The sequence below is a fragment of the Desmodus rotundus genome, chromosome 1 (assembly GCF_022682495.2).
Source record: "Desmodus rotundus isolate HL8 chromosome 1, HLdesRot8A.1, whole genome shotgun sequence".
NCBI classification, from domain to species: Eukaryota; Metazoa; Chordata; class Mammalia; order Chiroptera; family Phyllostomidae; genus Desmodus; species Desmodus rotundus.
Window position 1 is genome coordinate 171,523,763 of NC_071387.1, and position 22,020 is coordinate 171,545,782.

General features: G+C 42.8%; 1 protein-coding gene across 7 annotated transcripts in view; it reads right to left on the reverse strand.

Annotated features, from left to right (window-relative positions):
• MAST4 (microtubule associated serine/threonine kinase family member 4) overlaps window positions 1-22,020 on the reverse strand; it is a 524,552-nt gene that overhangs the window by 138,242 nt on the left and 364,290 nt on the right. The window contains exon 1 of one of the 7 annotated variants that reach the window (XM_053913124.2): window positions 14,325-15,178. The exons of 5 other annotated variants lie outside the window; for them this stretch is intronic. In XM_053913124.2, coding sequence (XP_053769099.1) covers window positions 14,325-14,416 — 92 coding nt within the window. In that variant the 5' untranslated portion in view covers window positions 14,417-15,178. Of the gene's footprint in view, window positions 1-14,324; window positions 15,179-22,020 lie in introns of those variants that run through there. One more of the 7 variants, XM_053913127.2, reaches the window with a different exon arrangement.

Here is a 22,020-nt window from a genome sequence, read left to right on the forward strand (position 1 = left end):
TTGAAACTTTGGCACTTAAACATTAATTTCCTCATCTTACAATAAGGGGGTTCAACTAGATGTTTCTGAAAGTCTCTTCCAAGTGAAGCCTTCTATGAATCAGTTCTTACTCTATGATTCTGTATGACCAACATTCAAAAAAATACTACTACTCTGGATGAAACTTAGATGTCCACAGATTTTAACACATGGCATAGGGTTCTTTAAATCTTTAGAGTAAGAAAAAGTTTCCATTATTAAAACTATCTCCCCTAAAAAGAAGAAAGTATCACTTAGAGAGCTGCAGAATTATTTCTGAAAATTAAATGATAGTTACTAAAGGGCCCAGAGGAAAGGAAGATGTGGGGCAGATGTGTTCATTGTTCCCCCCTGCAGAAAAAAGCATGTCCACCCCTTACAAAAACATATTAATTGGCCTGCCATCTGGTAAACCTGCTCACATACATACGGGGTAAAGTTTAGCTCTTGAGGTTTCACGTTTAAGCCTGTGGGGAGATGGTAATTGGAATCTTTCCAAGTTAGTATTTTTAAAGGGAACATTTCAAGAGAGATCTGAATATAGGTGGAGAACAGTAGCACTTAAAGTGTGAGACCACCCAGGTGAGACCGCCCAGGTGACATCACGGGTGCCAGTGGCCTTGCCCTCAGAGCTAACAAGAGGGCCAGCCGTGGACACCGACGGCTATGCCCGCTGAGGCTGGGCCTCAGCGCAGCAGCTCCCAGAGCCCACTCTCAGATGCTTCCCCACACCCTACAGGTAACACCCCCATACCTTCTCGTACATTACAGGTATTTTTCAAAATGCCTGGAAATTGTGCCATTGTACAGCTGGGTATTTAAAGAATCCCTAGAAGGCAAAAAAGCTGCTCATAAAACAGGAACTACAATAAAATGTGAGTTTTGTGGTAGGCATGCACACATGTGTGAACACATGTGCTCAGAAAAAACACACTTTGGAAGGATAAACCCATTTTTTAAATAGTGGTTATGTTTCAGTACTAGAATTTGGGGTGGTTTTTTTCTTTATGGTTGTTTATATTTTCTTCATTCTTGATCATGTGTTAGGTTTAAGTTTTATTTTTAAAGCTATCTACATTCCACTGAAATTAAAATATAATAAAAAGTGGAAAATCATGAAAATTTATTCTATAAAGCAAATATGGTATCTTGAATTTATCTTTTATAAAATACATGTTTTGTTCTGTCTTCACTTGCACTTAAAAACTCCAAGACCCCTTCTGGATCTCTACATTTATTTTCCAGTATCTGTCATCTACGTTTCCCACTACATGCCTTCCAAATCTTCTAACTCATGGCCCTGCTTCCTTCACCAATAGACAACCCCAAATTACTTGTAACGATTTTCTGCTTTTCGTATTTTGTTTACATGGTTTCTTACAACTTCTTCACCTAGGCAGCATCAAGGGGGCTCTTATATATTAATGATGGATCACACAATTTAGGTGGTTTCTGCTTTTCTTTGAAATATCTCATTCCAATGCATTTCCCTGGTACCTACTCGACCTTATCGACCATGTAAACAAACTGTGTATTAAACATCTTCTTCATCCAATGAGTTTTTAAAAGATGGCACAATGTAACATGGTCTCCTAGCTAGGATCCTAGAACAGAAAAAGGACATGAGAGAAAAACTAGTTAAATCTTAATAAAATAGGGAGCTAATTATTTTTCAAAGGGATCAGGGACAGCAAAACAAAACTTTTTATTCTAATCCTATATCAGCATTATCAAAAATTAAAAACACCTAAAACTTTTTGAGATGGTGGAAATGGTCTGTATCTTCATTGTGGTAGTAGTTATTTAACTGTATTTGCGAAAATTCACAAAACTGCACACCGAAAAAGGGTAGTTTACCTGTATGGAAATTGTATCTCAATAAACTACAGTTAGAAAACAAGACAAAACAGACCTAGCTGCCTGGACTTCCGTTTTTAAAAGTGAGCAAACAGAAGTGGTCGGCCCTCATCAGTAGTAACATAAAGGAGTCCTGGGCCTGGAGTGGAGGCTACGAAACCCCTTCGAGCCTGTGACACAGCACCTGAAGACAAGGGTTCTTTCACATCGGAAAAGGGCAGCTCTTCCTCCACAGCAGCGCAATACTGGACCACTAAGAGCTAAGAGGTGGCCGGAGAAGGGTTTCTGTAGTGCAGAGAATGCTAGACACAATGTTTGTGCCTTTGCATATTGTATCTTATTTACACCTTCTTCTCATACAGCTGGTTTGTGTACAACAAAGCATTACTTCTCAGTTTTCCACAATGACTTTTCCAGAGGAGAGATGAACCACCTGAGTGGCATCAACGCACCTCCTTAAAAACTCAGTTATTAACTTCCACATAACTCAAGAGGAATTACTATATTTTTAAAAGGTAAAGAAAAACCTTGTAACTAAGTCATCCCTAAAATCCCCCAACAGATCTTCTGTGGCGATCACACTGTAATGCCATAGAAGATGCAAGAACCTGTGGCCCTTCTATGGCATGACCTACATTCACTAGTACAAGATTATCAAGGATTTTGAGATGGGTACACAATATATGCACTCATGAGACTGCACAGGATTTTATAATACATACAGGGAAACCTCAGAAAAATAAGCATGGGTGTCGTGGGGTGCTTGCTATTCATTCAAATGGCCTATAAGGCAGAAGCTGTTCAAAGCTTCACCGTAAGTAAAACCTCAATTTTAAAAGCACAAGCCCACTTGAATACCGTTATAAACTGTGATACTTTAAGATGAGAAAATTATAGGAGAATACATATGAAATTTCCACTGATGGGAGAGAGAATCAGCAGGTGGTGATTTTAAAACAAAGTAAATCCACTTCTATTTTTCACTCTCTTCCCTCAGACAGAGGGGGCATGTCTATAGCAAAGATCAAAATTATCAGGACTCTATACTCAACAAGTATCTTTGAATTGCTAGGAGGCTTCTGTACTACAAAAATGAAGATGGTAAAACCTTACTCTACAAATATTTTCAATAATTAGAATATTGTTGAAGCTGTATTTTCTTGGAGACAGGACACTGAAGTTTTATCCAGATTCACCACTTACTACCAATGAGATCTGGGGACAGTGAACTTAATTCCTCTGTGCCTGTTTGTTCCATGTGTATAACACGTATTATAGACAGGCTTAAATGAGACGACATACACCAAACTGCCTCAATAGATACTCTCCCTCCACCTTCTCCTACGCTGATGTTGGTAGAACTACCAGTTATCACACATTACTATAATTCTGTCTACACTGCTTTCTAACCTGATTAGACTGAGCTACTTAAAGAAGAGGATCATGCCATACATATCTTTCTTTCCCAGGGGATAATCACAGCTCTGGCCACAAAAAGGTGCATGATAAATATTTGGTACATAAAGGAATAAATGAGGTGATTCAATAAATCCCCAGGCCTTATCCACACCAGTCAAACACAGTCAAACTAAGTTATTGGGCTATCAGATTGCAGAGTGATTCAGGCTCACCCACAAGCCACGAAGCAGGAAAAGGGTCACACAAAGATTCGTGACTCAACAAATAACCCCTGTAGGCATTTTAAAATATAATCCACTTCCCATGTTTCTGAGGCAAATCCCCCAGATCTCGGCTCTTGGTTTTTCTATTTTTGGACCAGTTTGCAATCATTGGACTCCTCTTTCGTGCGTTTAAGGCAGCCAGAAGGAATTGGAAGAGGAGCTACATGGTCTTTAGGACTGGGGCTCCCCCCTCCCGATCCAATCCCTAAGGTGTCCTAAGAAATGCTATGACAGGAAGGCAAAACAAAACCAACACAAAACAAAGCCAAAATCACTGTGGTCCAATAGGCCTTAACATAGAGTTTAAGATAGATACACACCTGGAACTTCCCAACAAACTCCATAAATGTTGGGCCATGAATCCCCTCCAAACATGTTATTCTATGAAATAGATTTGAAATCAAACCTGTTAAGTGGCTGAAGAAACAGCTACAAGCCACTGCCTGCAGGACACACCTAAAAGAATGGAAGATTTGAAAGACGAAGGTTCTTGCCTCTGCTCCAGGCTGGGCATGGCTTACATGGGAACTAGGAAACTGGCTCCAAATGAGAACTATAATCTTGTTGGAACAATAGGTCATGACGAGCTTCCTTAATGCCAAAATAAGTGTTTAAAAGTGACTTCTGCTAACTGAAAGAAAGAGTAAAGGGCATATATATTTACTCTGGCTGGAATACAACATTTTTGAATATGTCTATCAGTGCCAAAAGTCAGAACACTTCACTTCATGGATTTTAAACCTGGGGCCCATTCCACAGAATGCTTCCTAGCAATGGCATTTAAAATTTGCTCACATTAATTAATATCTAACCAGCTCAATTATCTACACCTTTTGACTTCCAAAAGTGTGGTATGAGATGGTGGTCTGATTTTAAGGTTAAATCTCAAAAGACCAACCACAATTTCTCTTGTTCAAAGAGTTTCTTTTAAGAAGCCATCAAGTGATAAGTAATCAATCACAATTTCAAAGAAAACTAAAGTCTGTCTATCATAAAGACATCTTGGCAATGGCCGTGCTGGTAAAATGACATCAAAACCACTATGATCCAAGAACTGGACTGAAAAAAGCAGAGCTCTGACCTTGTGTCTGGATTTCTATGTTAAGAAGGCTTTTAAAATCCACTACTGACTCTTCATCTTAAAAATCCTAGATTTCCAAAACTAACTTATCAGAAATTGACAGGAGAGAAGATTATCTGTTGAGAAGGAACACCGCATACAGATTTTACAGTTCACATAGTAAAAATATGACAATTTTTATTCCTTACTAACTCTGTGGTACAAACACCTAACCCCAGACACCAAAACTTAAAACATACAGGGACTTATAATTTATAGGCATAAAGCTCATTTTGTAGAAAGCGTAACAAAAACTATGACCTAAAGCACACTAAGCTATCCTACACTCTACCTGTCTCTACCCTGGCCATCATGGCCATGTGAAATCAAAGATAAAAAAATTCCCTTGCTTAAGGATCTATCATTTATGGAAAATGCAAATTCATAATCATCCATTCAACCTGCTGAGTCTGGTGACTGCCTGTCAGCTGTCTTGCCACCTGCTTGCCCTTTGGAGTGCTTGAGCAAGCATAGGTTCATTTTACAATGAACCATTTTTGGATTAGCAAATAATTTGTGTTAATCCAGATGGGTACTAGCATGGAGAATAACAAATGGATAAAAATAATCCCCACATGAAAAAAAAAAATCTGTCTTTCAGTATCTCCAATGCTCAGTGCCTTACCTAGGTAATCTACTTGGAGAAGGCTTTGGTTTTGTATCAAAAGTCTTGCGATAAGCCAAGTGAAAGTAATATTTTTACAGGAATTATACGTCAAGTCCAAGATCAACAAGCCATTCCAAATCAGACTTAAGAAATAACATTACATAATAGTCACTTAAGAGCTATTGTTTTACAGTAACAAAGGTTTCATTCACCCTATTTCCTAGAGTGCTTTATTCAGCTAGCAGTTTTTCCCATGACAAACATACTTTTTTCTCTTAACCCCTCCATACATCTGTAAAAGGAAAACATTTACTAATTATAAATTCTAATTTAAAGATACCTATCATATAACATTGTAAAAGATATGAATGTTAAAGGGACATAGGTGATTTTTATGCAAGCTACAAGTTCAGCTACAAGTTCCTTTAGGTTTAGTAGCTAAGGAATCTGGCAGTGGCTAGATGATACATCTTCTAATAGAGACTCCCAAGAGAAAAACGCCACAAGGTCAAAGATAGGGTCCTGAGACATCACTATGCACTGTAAATGTTTACAGCTCGAAAAAAGCACAGCAAAGACAGCTTCAGCAAACACTCAGTCTGCAAAATGAGCCTGGTGACTCCATCAGTTTTCTTCCCTCTGTGATCCTGTGACCCCAGGAGACCCCAGCAAGTTTCACTAGTTCTTCATTCTCTCCACCCAGGTGACTCACTCAGAACCTAATACATTACCCTTCAAAAGATATCTGCAACTTGAACTTCCTGCCAGGTGAGAGAGTTTCCAGGGACACGGAGCTGGTTCTTACCTGTAAAGAGCTAAAAGTTTACTTGAGAACTTCAGAATGCCCATGCTGGTTGGCCTACCATACGTCATGATCTGGACTTTGCCCTTGCTTTTGCCTACAGTTACGGTCTCCTAAGGGACCCCAAACTCTAACAAAACCAAAGTCACTGATAAATGTCAAACCACAAAATCAGCAGAACTAGAAAGTCCCAGGGTTCTATAATAAAGTGAGCAATGGGGGAGCTGAAGATAAGAGATAAACATTAATGACAGTCTATCCTTTTTACCAATCTATTTTACCTTCAAAAGCAGATCAAAGTCTAAATTCCCTCCTTGGGCCATTTCTCTTTAAAACAAAACAATGTGATGCTTCAGTCTGATATTGGAATAATTACCTTCTCTAATAAGCATGTCCAACAGCTATTAGTGTAGCTAAAACTCCCACAGGTCCTCTCATTCTGTTAATCAGGTTTAAGGTCAACATTTTCAGAATTTACAGCCAAGTTCACAAGGGAACTTTCCTAATTACCAAGATAGAGAAAAAGAAAATAAAGTACCAGAACTACAAGTATTAACAACAATGTGAACTCTTAGAGATCGTTCTAGTTATACAATGTGCCCCTTATCACAAAAACCAAATTTGCTACTATAAAGCCGAGACTTCTGCTGATGGAGACTGACTTTGATTTTAATAAATGGCTTTATTCACACCCTGGGCCTACTTTCATCCAGGTAGCCCCAGGACCATTTTAATATCTCGTTTCTACTATTTAACTTTCTAAAGGATTATTACTCAGTGACCATGATGTCACTCCCAAATGACTAGGCTATATGTAGTAAAGACAGCCTAGATTCATAGAGCTTGGTGGGTGCTCACCCACGTTGGAGATGGGTGCAGATGGGAGGAGGTGGCGGATTAGGGTCGCCAGTCTTAATCTCCCCGAGAAACCAGCCTATTTCTACTTCGACCAACACAAGGAGGTATCTCCCGAATTATTCAGCATGAGTCCCACGCCAAATTTCTCCTCTACGGGCCATCTTCATCTTCACACAGGGACTCTTCTCAATACCAACATCTGTCGGCTTTGGTCCAGAAGGCAGATAGTCTCTGTCTGAAGGCTAAAAATTCCTGTTTCAGATACATCACTTAGGGTTCTGATAACAGGATAGATGTGTAATAGTTTCGGTCCTGAAGGCAGATGGTCTCTATCTTAAGGCTAAAAATTCCTCTGTTTCAAATACATCACTTAGGCTTCTGGTAACAGGGTAGATGTGTAAGAGAAGCAAACAAAGCCACGAAAGCACAGAGTGCCCCCCCTCACAGGGAACTTACCGCTGCACACCACCGCTGCCAGTGGTGGCCAGTGAGAGCACTGAGTAGCTCCTGCCTGCCCGTGGTGCTCAGGAGCCATGTTTTTTAACAAACTTCGTTTGGAATCTACTTTTTGCACTCTCACCTCTCTTTCTCTCTCTATCTGTACCTCTCATTAATTTCCTCCTCCCTTCCTTTCTGCCTCCCTCTTCCCCACAGAAGCCCTACACAGTCAAGGGGCAAAACAGACTATCTGCAATCTCTTGTAAGCTGCACACCACAGGCTAAAAGCAGCATGTTCAAAGTGTGCATTCGCCTGGTCCTGTGCTTTGCATGTGGTAAGCTTTAATGCTGCATGGAGCACATAGAGCCTGAGAACACGCGACTGTGGGGTGGGCTGGCCAGGCCCCCCACGGAAATCACTCGGCTTGCTGCAGCGGCTCTTGACTGAGGGTTTCATTCAGCTCTTCCAGAGGAGTTTCCCTAAGTTCAGGGGAGAGGATTCATGAGTGACCCCTCATGGACTCTTACAAATGCTAGAGCCAACTACGACAGAAGGATTGGAGGGTGAGCCCAGCAGTGACAGGCAGCCTGCCCTGCCTGTGGAAAGTACAGTCTAGGGCATGAAAAAAGGAAAAGGATGAAAGAAAGCAGTTATGAAACAGGCCTGGGCAGAGCAGGCTCAGAAAATGGGCAGAGAGGCTCAGGGAGTGGCAGAGCCTGCAGGTCAGGCGTGGAGGGGTTAAGAGGAACAGCAGGGAGGGCTGCAGGGTTCCAGCCATCTGTGGAAGAGGCTAGGAGGACAGGCAGGGTACACTTCCCAAGCTCAGGAGGAGACACTTCCCAGGCTCTGGAGGAGACAGAGTGGCGGTGGGTGGAGGCTAGAGCCGGTCAGGGCCAGGCCTTTAAAGAAAGAGAAACTTCAACTGTAAACACGTTAGAAAGCAGATCCTCATAAGGCTGTGGAAACAATTTGAGCTCCCAGAGAGGAGGTGAAAAGGAAACTGTCATAGCCTATTTGGGCCATGAGGCAAAGTGAGCAACAATGAGTAAGGGGATATGATTCAGGGAAGAGGGCTGACCGGCCCGCCGTGAGTATGCAGAGGCTATGGGACACAGTGATGTGTCAGCTCTGTATTTGGCTACCCACAGAGAGTGGTTACCACCCAAGGTCTCCGATTCCTCACTGAGCTACTGTTTTCTGGCCAGTCACCTCCCTACGCCCACCCCACCCCACCACTCTGCTGGAGTTCATGCTGAAGTCATCGTGCCTTCCCAGTTGTTGTCAGATACAGTGCCCACGCTCCTTCCAGCTTTCTGTGGAGGGACAGCGTTGACTGTTTCTTGGAGTCCCTGTGAGAACATGCTGCTGGCTTCCTTCCTTCTTACAGGGCTCTTCTCCCAGTCACCTTTTCTGTACCTGCCTGCATCTCTGCCCATTCCTTAAGTGCCACATCCCTAGTTCTCCCGCAGATCCATCTCAGGTAGGTCCCAGACAGCCCCAGGGATGACTCCCCAGACTGTTAGTCGGGCCCAACCTCCCTCAGTGCCCTGGACCTAACATCCAACTGCCTGCCTGGGGCTCGCTCTTTCCTGCCTCCGAGCCTTTACTATTCTCAGATGCCTGTCCCCCAAAGTCTTCCCTCAGATGGCTCTTTCTTGTCCTTTAGGTCTCCCCTTAAATACTACCTCCTCAAAAGCCTTCCCTGACCACATTATCTAAAGCAGCCTCCCACACTGTTAGTTCTCAGCTCACCTTCGGAATACTGACCACTATTTGGCAACACACTGACTCAGATGCTCGTTCACTGGTGTGGCCCAAGCACTCTCTGTCCTGTTCACCACTATATCCCTTGCCCAGCACTGGACATGGGTGCTGCAGATACTGGATGAATGAAGGAATCAATGCACCACGGTAATCAGCTCACAACAGATGCTCAGTAAATGTGGATTACCTGAGCTTCTGAGGGCGCAAGGGGTGAGAACACATTCCTGTGTCTTCCCCTCCCCCACTCTTACATATACAGGTGGTTCCTCCATCTCCCTGGTTCCTCAAGTCAACAACCCCAGGGCCTTGGGAAATCTTTCCCTACCCGTTAGAGCCAAAGGCTTATCAACTTCTATCACTCTCGTATCCTCAGTATCTCTCAGAGGCAGAATCTCACCACATTTTTGCTCTGGCCTGCAGAACCCTTTAGATAGGCTACTGCAATAACTTGTTAACTGGCTGTTAGGTCTCGCCCTCCGCTCCCAGACCTAAGCTCCCCCAAATACCACTGTCTCCCTCCCATTGGATACATGCTGCTGAAGCGAGCACACTCTCCCACTGGACGAAGGCCAAGCTCCCACAGATACCAGGTGCCTCAACTCTACTCCTCAGCCTCATCGCCCACTACTCATCTCCTTGTTGCAATGATAGTAAAAATATTAATAGTCAGAACTTATTGAGAGTTTTTATGTGTCAGTCATTGAATTAGGCATTGATACCTATGGACACATTTGAACCTTTACAATAACCTTATAAGTAATTGACTTGTCCCTGTTTTGTAGATGGAGCAGCTTAAGTCCAAAGACGTTAACTTACCCAGTATCATTCAAACCCAGGTGAACTGGCTTCAGATCAAACCTCTTAACCATTGTGCTATATTATATCACCTCTTCAAATGTCTTGCTCCAGCAAGACTGAGTTATGCTTCTGGTTCTTTATGCTCCAGTGATACAGAGTTATGTATAGTCCTTTGAACTCTGTAATGCCAAGGCCACTATGCCTTTGTACACACCACTTCTTTTGCTCCTTGAAAGGACCCTTCCTTCTGTCTGATAAAGACCAACCTATCCTCCAAAACCTCCCTGAAGTGTGTTACATTTTCTATGTGGTGTGTCTCCTGGCTCCTGGAGACCAAAGCCACTCTTACCCACTGAACACTCCTATGGCTTATGTGTTCCTTGTAAGTGCTTCTCCACACCCTAGTTTGCAATGATTCATGGGCATATCTTCACTGAAGGCAAGGCCAGGGCTTTCAGCTTCAGGTGACAGAGCCCAGGCACACAAGAGACGCTCAATGAACAAGGACTTAACTGGGCTTCCCATCAAAGGGGTGAGTACAAGTTCACTAATATTTGACATGGCAGGTCAGGAGAGAAGTGTACTCTTCATGCTTTTTAAAAACATATATGCATGAGCAAAACAAAAAGAAAAACTCGCCAAACACTACAGTTGTTTCTGAAGGGAAGATGCAGTATACATAAAATTTCAACACATTCTGACAACTACAGCAGTTACTTGAAGATCCATGGATGTACCTTCTGTTCATAGCAACTGCTGAGTAATGTGAATTCAGAGGGGAAAAAGGGAGGGGAGACGTTTGTCCCAAGGGTTCTCAGAAAAATATAAAAATATTTTTGGAAACACGCTCAAAGTTATTTCCTGAGTCACACACTGCCCACAGGTGTTGGTTTAGATCACTGAGGTCTGGAGATTATCACTTAAACCCAGTGAAAACATGACAGATTTCTGACAATAGAAAATCAAGCATCTTCTAGATCCACTAGCATGTACTTTAGCAAAGCTAAAGGTGAACCTCAAAACTTAGCAGCAACACCTAGAAAGCAATGGGAGCCCTTCTTTACACGGCGACACAGAGCTGTAAGTGAAAGAAGCGTGATCGCTTCCCCACCACGTGTCTAGTCTCACAGGCAAAGAAAACATGTGGTCAACATAAGTGGTAACATAAAGCAGGCAAACTCATTTCTGTTCTAAGATGTGACGGTTCTTCAAGTGAATGGAATATCCACAGACCAGTGAAGTTGACGGTCTCTGAAACACGCAATTATTACTTCAGTTTAAAACAACAAACTTTGGTTGACGTTATCTGCCCTCGCAGCCTAGATTTCTGTCCCTCAAAGCAGCAGGTTATCAATAGTTGTATAGAGACTGCCTTGAGGAAATAAAAGGGGGAGAAAAGTGCAAAGCCCGTCATAAACAAGAAACTGTTTCCAATGGAACACGGGAGCTTTACACCAAAACAGCAGACAAAGTCAATATCCACCCTGAACCACCCAATGTCTGCCAAGGTCAAGGCAGAAAATAATGATGGAATCTATATACCATTTGGGGGACACAGAACAAGGGGCCCAGGCTTTGACTTCATCAGTGCTGTGTAAGAGTCTGGGCCTGGCAGTAAGTCTCTAGGCATCTTTTCCCAAGAATCCAGGGAGTTACAGGCCCAGGTAGGGCTCTGAGTTGGAAGAGAAACCTCTGAAGTTCTCCTGTGAGAGAAGAAGCCCACAAACCAGTGTCATGCTGAACTGGCAAAGCAAACGTGACGTAGCAAAGCAAGGTCTTCCATGAGGACAGTTTCCCATAATACACATTGGAGGAGAGAGTCTGAAACCATTCACCTCTCTTTCTCTTGTCTAAGTGGTACACACACCCTATCCCTAGGAGCCCTAAGGTGCTCATTCACAGGCTCAAAGCCAGATTTTCCTCTTTGATAGATATAAGAAGCTGATATTTTAAAGGTTAAAATGTTAATCAGAACAAGTCACTGGGATAAAACATGCAAAATGAATAAAGGTCAGTGAATGTGCAGAAAAGAAGGTAGGCTTGGGAAGGAGAGATGTTCCAAGGACTAAAGTACATCCAGCTGTGGGCAAGGGCAAGGCGTCCGCACTGTCACTCTGGGTACGCCCCCAGTGAGGCTGGTGAAAGGAGAGGACACCATGGGATCTGACAGGTCTTTGTGAAAGGACAGCATCAGGGAACCTGACCGGCTACATAAGGAACAGGGTTTAATGTGGGCCTTGGAGGAGGAGGCAGGATCTAGAGCAGTTATGGGAGGGCACAGAAGGGGAAGAGTCACACTGTAAGCATATGTTCCATGTCCTCAGGGAAGGACACCAGGCCAGAAGCGATCACTGTATAATGAGAATGCAACAGCTACACACCACCCTGGGGACGAGGACAGCTGCCCTTCATCTTCCTGAATCTACATAACAAATATAAAGTGATGCTGGCCTTCTGAGACCAACAATAAGCAGAGGTATGTACAGATGATCTTCAGGACACATACATACTTTCTAACTCTGGGAATCCTGAAGTCCCCTTACCAAAGAGGCTGTGACAAGCACTACTGTTAGAAGGTAGAAAAGAAAATCCCCCTCCTTCGGTTTCACTCAGCTGAAGACACAGGGCCAGGACTTGGGGAGTGGAGGCGGCTGCCTGCCCCTTACTGTCCCGTTTTGCTGGGAAGAACCTGGGTTGCTTTAGAACCTCGGCCCTCTGCCAGTGTGCACTTCTGAACCGGAGTGTTCTGGGCTGGAGAGATACTGCCCCTAAAGCCGAGGTCAGGCCAGACTGAGAATTCTTCATGCATTTGACTCTCTCAGTAATACTATCAACAGGTAGGTAAGGGAAAGAAAGGTGCCAACTGCCTTTCAGGTTTAGACACACAGGTGTGATGCCAGTGCAGACTTATCTCTGCAAGAACTGGCTCCAGGTGAGGCTGCATGGCAGCCAGGACTACACCACTAACACATATTCAAGGGCTCCTGACCAAATGCAGAGGGAAGAAGTTGTAAGATTTACAGCCTGGAGCAGTAGCGGCCTTGTTCACGTACAGCATGCATCTCTCCGTCTAATTCGTTCGCATGGATGACACAGCTTGAACAAAAACGACCGATACCAGGAGAGTGTCTCTGAAGGTATATAGAATGAAAAAAACATAGCCACCTTATTTAAAAGGCACAACTTTAGAATCTAGCATGGTTTGGTGGTACCAACACTGTTCAAGTTGCACACACACATACACACACACTCTTGTGTTTGCCTGATCTATCTATCTATACATATATATATGCAAATGTATAAATAGGGTATATGTGAGTATTCCAGGATGCTTCTGAAATGTAGGAAACACCAGGGGAAAATTAAAAAAAAAAAAACTACTAAATTTTCCAAAGTATTATATATCAGCATTTCTGTGATGAAAAGTTACAGGTGTAACCAAACAGAATGAGCCGTTTTTTCTGGGTTCTTCAAGCACTGCAGGACACAGATTACGAAGCTCCAGATCTGATAGCCTGCATCCTGTTTATTTGACTGCACGGCTGCTCTCGTGCATGCTCACGTGTATGTGCAAGGCAAGTTTTGAAGAAAAACAAAGAGTCTGTATTTCCACAATTCAGAGGGCGTGCGCCTCAAAAACCACAGTCCCCCTTTCTGTGCTGGACACGAACGTGGAGAGAGGGGAAGGAAGCAGCTCCTTTAAAATCGTGTTCGCTCAGCCCAGTGTCAGCAGCTCACTCTAAACTGCCTTTCACATGTGGCTTGAGCTTCGTCTTGATTTTAAAAGTCTTTTTTTCCATCCACCTATTCTGTCAACTATACGTTACCAAATGAAAAGGCCAGCTCTGTATTAGAAACAAATATTAGCAAGCCAGTTAGAAAAACAAAATGGCAAAGTTCTGCAGACCTGGCTCTTTAAGCAGACAATTCAAAACAGGATAACTTGAACCTATCTTTGTATAGTAGTACATCTGTATCTTATAAAGGTCACATATTTAATAGAGGTGACATCTGAAAGGCTCTACAAAGAGAAAAAGCCCTGATGTCTGGGTGAGTGAAATGGATAAACATGATCAGATCAAAGAGACAGACTGAGACAAAGTATCTCCTCCCCTCCCCTTTTCTCTCCCCACCACTCGCAATTCAACCTCGTGTGATCCACATTGCAAAAGAATAAGCCTCAGAAGCACATTCATCAGAATTCCCAGGAAATCCACACAGAGGAGAGAACACCTGAAACAGTGTCCCCCTGGCAGGGTATAAACTTTTCAAACTGTCACCCAACAAACAGGACCCCGGTTTCTAAGGTGGCTTAGACCGTCCGCCGGCTCCGAGGCCAGCGCTTTCCCTTTCCAGGCAAAAGATCCCCGCGTTTTTACCTTTGTGTTCGCCGCAGCCTGTTCCCACTCCTCAAATGAGGCAAAGTAAAGTTTGAGAGCACAGTCCAAAAATTGGGGTCAGACATATCCATTCCTTTCTCTCTTCAATTCACTGCGGGTTCAAGGCCATAAAACCAAAACGGAGAGAAGTGGGGGGTGAAATAATCCCAATTATCTGCTCACTCCCTGCAGAGGAAGCGTGCTGCGAACTGTGATCTCGAGAACAACTTGGAGTAGGTGTGAGAAGTACCCTTCCCAGCCTTTCATTAGCACACAGCCATTTCTCCAAGGTTCAGGAAACTTATTTCCTCTCCGGCTTGCCCTCGCCTGGTCAACCTCCGCCAGCTACAAACAGTAATTACAAGAGTTGGGCCGCGCGTTCTGCTCAAACGCTGTCTGCGTGCGCTTCGGTCCCAGGCACTTTGTCATCTCTTTGGCAGATACCATTTGCAGCTCCTGGGGGGGGGGGGGAGACGACTATTTTAAGTCTTAGTTCCGGGAGGCTCTTGCCTATCAGCAAACCATTCAACATCCGAACATGCCCAGTGCTGAGTTTCCTTTTGGTATCTACATACAAGGAAAAGAATGTCCATGAAAAAGCTCCTCTTCTGCTCCCCCTCCCCCAAAACGGGACACGTAAAAGCACTTTCACAAAACTGGCCTGTTGGCGGACTTGCGCGGGACACCTTTGTGCCACCTCCCAGCCTGGCGCTGACCCGGAGTGGGCGGGGCCCTCCCCCACCCCAACACTCCCCACAGGAGTGGGGCCTCGCGGGGAAGGGGCTCCCCGCGACCTGGGCTGGAACGCTGCCCGAGGAGGCAGGACACTCCAGCATCTTCCGCCGCGCCCCCGGCTGAAGCCCCAAATGGATCATTCCCCCACCAAATAAATAAATAAATAAATAAATAAATAAATAAATAAATCCAGCCTCCGTTCCCTCCCCAAGCGAAGGGTGAAGTGCGCAGCACACACCTGATGGCTAACCGGTGACTCACTGCAGAATGGATCACCGCTGAAACACCAGGAGGAAGTCCGTCTCACCCTGCCGAGACGCTGTTTGTGGGCAGGAAAATCACCCCACTGGCTGCCACGCTCACCCTGGTAAACTAAATGTATGAGTTACGTGCATTTGATGAATTACCACAGAGCACACCTGTTTGGCTTCAAACTGCAAGGCCTTATTTAGAAAATGCTCAACCACCATGATTAAAGACACTACCTGCATTTATGTAACAAATGCCAGAATTATTTTCCTTCCAAGTGCCTTAGAGTTTGAATGGAAGGAGTGAAGGGGAAGTTGAGTCAATGTCATTGTTACTCATTTTGAAGAAGGGCACATTTCCAAGTAGACCCTGAAACTGACGGATGCTTGTGTAAAAGTATATGAAGAAAAAAAATGGAATTTAAATTAGTTTCCTTAAATCTGATGCAATAGGGCAAGAGATGCTAATATTTTTTTAATTAAGCCAAAATAACTTGTAAAAAATAGCTGAGTTCACCCAGTAAGTACTGGGAACAAACTTGCTGACAGAAATAAGAGGGTTACAAGAAGCGGGTGGGGGACACCTTCAGCTGACAAGGAAGATCGTAAACAAGGGGCAGGAGTTCACTTTGGGATCAACTTTATTTAACTCTTGTAATCAACAGAAGTATTTCTTCCTCAAGGCCTCGAAGTATGAGGGTAATACTCTTGTACAGGGTGGTCTTATGCATTAGCTCCTCAAATTCCTACCTCAGATCCTTGAAATCCACAAAGCTAGGCAAAGAAGGCAGTATTTTCTCAATGTTACAAGACATAAAATACACTTAACCAGATACTTTTGGGCTTCGTCCACTTTTTTTCCCCCCATACTAAGCCCTTTCTTCTTAGTAGGAATGTTTGTTCATGTTTTAAAAGATTTTTTTAAAGGCTGACACAAAGGTGGTGCCCATGTTCCAGAGCCGAGTTTCCCAACCTCAGCACTACTGACATGTTGGACTGGCTAATTCTGTGAGAGCCACTTTGGGCATCGGAGGGCATTTAGCAGCATCCTTGCCCTCCACCCGCTAGGTTTCAGTTTTAACTATCAAAAATGTCTCCAGACATTGCCAAATGCTCCTGGGGGCCAGGGCAGGGCAGGGGGGGCGGGCAGTGGGGGGAGGATGCGGCAAAATTACCCCTGGTTGAGAAACACTAATCTAGATAAAAGCTCCCTCTGAGAAAGGTGGCATAGGGCATTGGTTAAGAGCAAAAATCTTGGGTTTGAATTCTGGGTCCAATCATCACTGAGACCTTAGGCAAATCACTTAACCTCTGCCCATGTTCCCCTTTTTTATGGGGTCCATAATAGCACCAACGTCTAAGAGGCTGGCCTACGTAAATGTGATGACACACATAAGCCCCTTCAAGCAGAGTCTAGAACGCACTTCACACAAACGTCGGCACTATGCAAAAGCTCCAAGAATACTATGCTGAGAGATGGAAGACTGAGGCAGAGGGCACCCCACTCCGCGCCCTGTGTTTTCATGGTGTCTTGAACATCCCTCTACCAAGCTGCTTGTCACACTGAATTACAACCAACTGTTTACTGCTGTCTTCCCTTATTAGTCTGAGTTCCTCAGTGGTCAAATGATGTTTTATTGATCTTTGTATTTCCAAAATCTGAGAGTTCCTGATTTATACAACCGTTTAATAAGTGCTTTGTAAATGGCGATGCTTCAGATGCTCATGTATCTATTTTTTCTCTTAAAATGCCTCCAAATTATTGGTATTATAGGTCAGTTGATTTTCTCAAACAATCTCAAATTCTTACGAACCCCGTGAGTATACTTTTAAATTCTAAAGACGTTCTCTTATTGACTCATTATTGTCTGCATTCTGTAACCGGAAACAGCTGTGTAAGCATTCTTCAGTCTTCATTCACATGGCTCTAAGAAATGTCCCAACCAAGTCCAAGGGAAACTCTCTTTGAATCCCCTCATCCCCCATCCCCAATGGTAAGCCCAGGGAATGATTTTTGTGCTCATTTTTAGGTCTCCCAGTCTAGAGGGGTAATTACATATTGGAGGCTTCCCAAAGAACAATCAAGATGGTAAAAGGGGACCTGAACGTGTGCTATATGAATTACGGGCTGAAGGAACTCTGTTGAAAGTGGCGAAGAGAAAATTTAGGAAACAAGGGATAGAGGTCCTTGAACAGTGAAATAACTATTTTGTGGAAGAATCTTTGGATCCAAAGATGAAAACGGCTGAAACAACGAGGGAGGACTTCCTATACGGGTGTTTGAGCAGAAAGAAGTGAACTGAAGGAGATGCAGTGGGTGAGACTCAGGTTCTCGATGGTTTCAAGACCTGATGACTCGGTACTTCCCAAATCTCGTACTCTCTAAGGAACTTCTAGAAAAGCCCATGCATTTGGGCAGCACCCATTAAGATGACAACTAAAACGGGTAAATCAATGACAGAAAACATTCATTTCTTCTCCTGATTGAATGGTGAATATCTTGGCCTGTGGTCAGCAGATGTCTTACTATCTCTACTTTGTACATTTTGGGGAACTCATTGTGCAGATTCTCCGAGGGATGGGTAAGGACGTGAGTATTTTTAACTATATAACTTTATCTGATTTTTATACTTAAAAAGGCTTGGGAGAGTTTGGGTTGTATCCAAAATGAAAAAAAATAAAACTAGGTAAAGTAATGAGGACCCAGAAATGAGCTAGTTAATACAGTGAAAGTGGCTGATACATTCCCACACTTATTTAAGATAAGAGTAGGCTTGACACTAAATTGTAACTTGTCTTCCAACCTGTTAGACTTGATTTGGGAACCTATGATTCAGAAGGCAATGCAGTCGGTAAACACAAGAATTAAAATTGTCAGAACTACTGACATTTTCCTACAGATAAAATAATTACCCTGGTAGAAACTGGTGTATGGTTTAGTTGCAATTGTGGTAAAACTCTGGCTACAAAACTAAGTGGGAATTGAAATTATTGGAAATTCTTAAGACAGTAGCTCATCTAGGCCAATATACAGAGACTCGGCAGGATTTTCTACTTATTACTCAACAACCAAGCCTACAGACATTTAATCAGGATGTTATTATCTGACATTGTTTTATGAGAAAGGTATATAAGATTGAAAAATAAGCTTGCATGCTACTGAAATACTAGCTTAGGACTCAATGTATATTTCAGAAATGGTGAAATTCTTCACTATTTACTCCCCTCTCACATATAAAATATATCCAGGTTCTTTTTACTGACTTCAATTTTCCTCTCTACACCTCACCCTCTGCCCCATGCCCATTCTGTAGGGTTTTCCCCCTCCCTACACAGAACAGTGTTAAATATCCCTGGAGCTTTGCCTTGAACTTAGACACTGTGGGACACCGCTTACTAGTATAGGTGTGAGGCCTGGGAAGCTGTCAGCTCCCAACACTAACCCTCTGGTCACAAAAGCAAGTCCAATGAGAAGACACTTTAAAGAAAGCAGGGTTTATATTGAGTTTCCAAACATACTCTACCTAATCTTGGTTTTGTCTGAGGATTCTGCTATAAATTAACTTTGACTTCTATCCACCGCATCTTCAGAGCACCTAGAGGTGACTACCTCCCCAAGGCTATGCACACCCACAGGTCTACTTTGGTCAGCTTCCAAATGCTGTCTTGAGAGTTTAAGGGTAAGAGGGCAAATGCCAATTCGCCCAGCTTAAATGATAATTCTCATAATCACTGCACACCCTGAAAAGTCAAGTTGAAAGACTGGGTTAGGATTGTGAAGAAAGTTGCATCAGTGGGAGCGGGCTGAACGAAAACTCTTCTGGTGTTGTCAAACACTTTTTTAGTTTTGCTCACATTACTAAAGTACAAAGGAAGATAAGAAGATAAATAAAAACTAACTTGTAGGGGCAGATCTGAATGCCAGAAAACAAGAAATGGATAAGAAGTAAGGATATATCATCCTTGGAATATTAAAAATATTTTTAAATAATATTACAAGGTAGAGAGATTAAGATTTCTAAATTGTAGAGATAAAAAAAGAGAACAGTAAAAATGATTTATATTTCTTGATAGGTTCAACAGAGAACTACATAATCCCCAAGGGCAGGTTGAAGGATAAGGTCCAAGACAGGAAAGGACAGGCAAAAGACTGGCCAAAATAGGAGAATGTAACATTTTCCTCAGGTATTCCATGGATCCCAAGGGAATCAGAGGCTCAGAAAATGTAGCAAATAATAGCTCCACAAAATCCAAGAGCAGAAAACAAAGAGAGATGGGAAATGATGCATTTTTCTCCCAGAGTGCTGACTCCTTGGCTTGTGTGGTAGAGAAGTAGCGTCGAACACACATGAGAACACACATGGGCCACCTATGGCCCAGCACATAGGGCCATGGAGGGTCTCGTAATCGCTGTGTGAGCAGACCACCCTGGCACCCTGGATAGAAAACGGATAGAAAATGGATAGAAAAGTTGTATTATCCTTACAGGGCCAGAGGGGTCATCCTGTAGGAAGGAGACAATGGGACACAGCTGGAGATGAACGACTCTTTCCCTCCAAACCAGCTGTCTGAAGGGCCCGTCAATTCAGCACACTGAGCCCTGGCCTCTAATAGAGCTAAGCAATCCAATTATGGAGCCGAGAGTAAGGCTTGGAGATCGGCACCCTCATCTGATAAATGGAAGGCTAACTTCTCTCTTGCTTTAAGACAAACTTGTTGCCATTTACTCTACGAAGCCTTCCTGTGAGCCTCCGGATGCTCACTGGGTTAGATTTTCCTCCACTGGGCTCTGCTCCTGCAGGAAAGCGTTCTGCCAGTCTGTCAAAGTCCATTGGTTTGCAGATTCGTCTGCCTTAGAGGAAGAGATCCTTGCGGGCAGGGGCTGTACGTCCTCCATCTTTAAATCCTCAATACAACCATTAGGAAGAATGTTAAGGCAAGGGAGGAAGGCTTTGCTCAGGGTTGGAAGTATGCTTGTTAGCAGAGTTAGGTCCAGAATCCTGAGATTTTGAAGACACATCTATGTTTTCACAAGATTTTTCAGCCTATTCTCTGAGCTTCATGAGTCTGTTCCATTATCTATATATGGTATGCCTGTGAGGCAAGTCTAGTGTCTCAAGTTTCCAAATCTCAGAAAATATAGACCACACACATATGCTGTATGTATACATGCATGTGTATGTAAGTAGTTTGTAAGAAATACCAAACGTCTTCTTTATTGGAACACTGACCTTCAGTCACTAATCACTACCTAGGCCTCTGTCTGGAGTTAACTTCAAGGACATGGTATTTCTTGATTCAGAAGCTTGGATCCAAGATACTCATTTGTCATCCAGCGCCTGAGCATGAATTAACAGTACAATTATAAGAAGTACCAATTTGGTATAAGTGGGTCAGTGTAGTTATATTTAGCCCTGTAGTAACTGACACAGAGACCTTTCTGTAATATAGGATTAAGGTTAACTTATCAGTTCTTCTTCTCTTGGACATTTTTCCAGGTCAGACATCTTAAGTTACAGAAAATTATCCCGTTAAAATAAGAAGTGAGAGTTTCCATCAATGTACCATGCAGGGAGCACAACAGACAGAGGCAGAAACCACGTGCTCCTGAAGTAATCAGAACGTCTAGCCATGGAATTTGCAAGCAAGCTTTAGTATGTAACTCTATTGTGTCATTTTTATACAAACAAAAAACTTAAGAAATACTAATTTATAGGAGAATATATAGATGTTAGGCATAAAAAATGTTCACTCTAGCTAATTTTCATAGAAATACAATTAAAACATCAATCAGATTTTTTTTTTACCCATGTAACTGGCAAAGATTAAGAAAAGAAGATACGCTAGTGAGAGGCAAGGAGACAAGTTCTTTCTACCAACTTTCTGGAAACCCATCTGGAAAATAAAAACACACAGACACATATATGTGAATATGTTGTGTGCATATATAAATATACATATAATACAAACATACAAATATATATTATATGTAATAAATTGATATCTGAGGAAGTATACAAATATAATCAAGCATGTACACCAAAATGTGTGCATATGGCAATTAAAGACCACTTTCGTCATCTTTAAAGGTAATAAAGACCACTGCAGTAGACAAACAGATTCTAAAGATACCCCGATTCTAATCCCTGCAGCCTGGGAATATGTTATCTTACCTGTCAATAGAGAGTTTGCAGATGTGATTACATTAAGGATCTGAGACAAGGAGATTCTCCTAGCTTCTCTGCGTGGGCCCCAGATGTAATCATAAGCATCTTTACAAGAGGGAAGCAGAGGAAGACTGGACGAGAGAAGAAGGCAAGGAGACACTGAAGCAACCTGCTGTCTGTGTGGCTGGTTTGGAATTGGAGGAAGGGGCCTGAGCCAAGGGGACACAGGAAATGCAGCTCTAGAACTGGAAAACTCGAGGAAGCACACTATCCCAGGCTTTCTGGAAGGAGTTCAGCCTTGCGGATACCCTTATTTTTAGGCCAGGAAAGCTGGAGTCTTATGATCTCTAGAACTTTAAGAGAATAAAAAATATGTTGTTTTAAACAACTTGGTTTGTTGTAACTTGTTATAGTAGTCATAGGATATAAAAATGATGTTTTGAAAAATTATCTAATAAATAGTAAATGCTCCTGAAATATGTTTAAAAAATGGAGCACTTCTATGATATAAATTGTTTAAAATATAATATATAAAAATATGAAAGT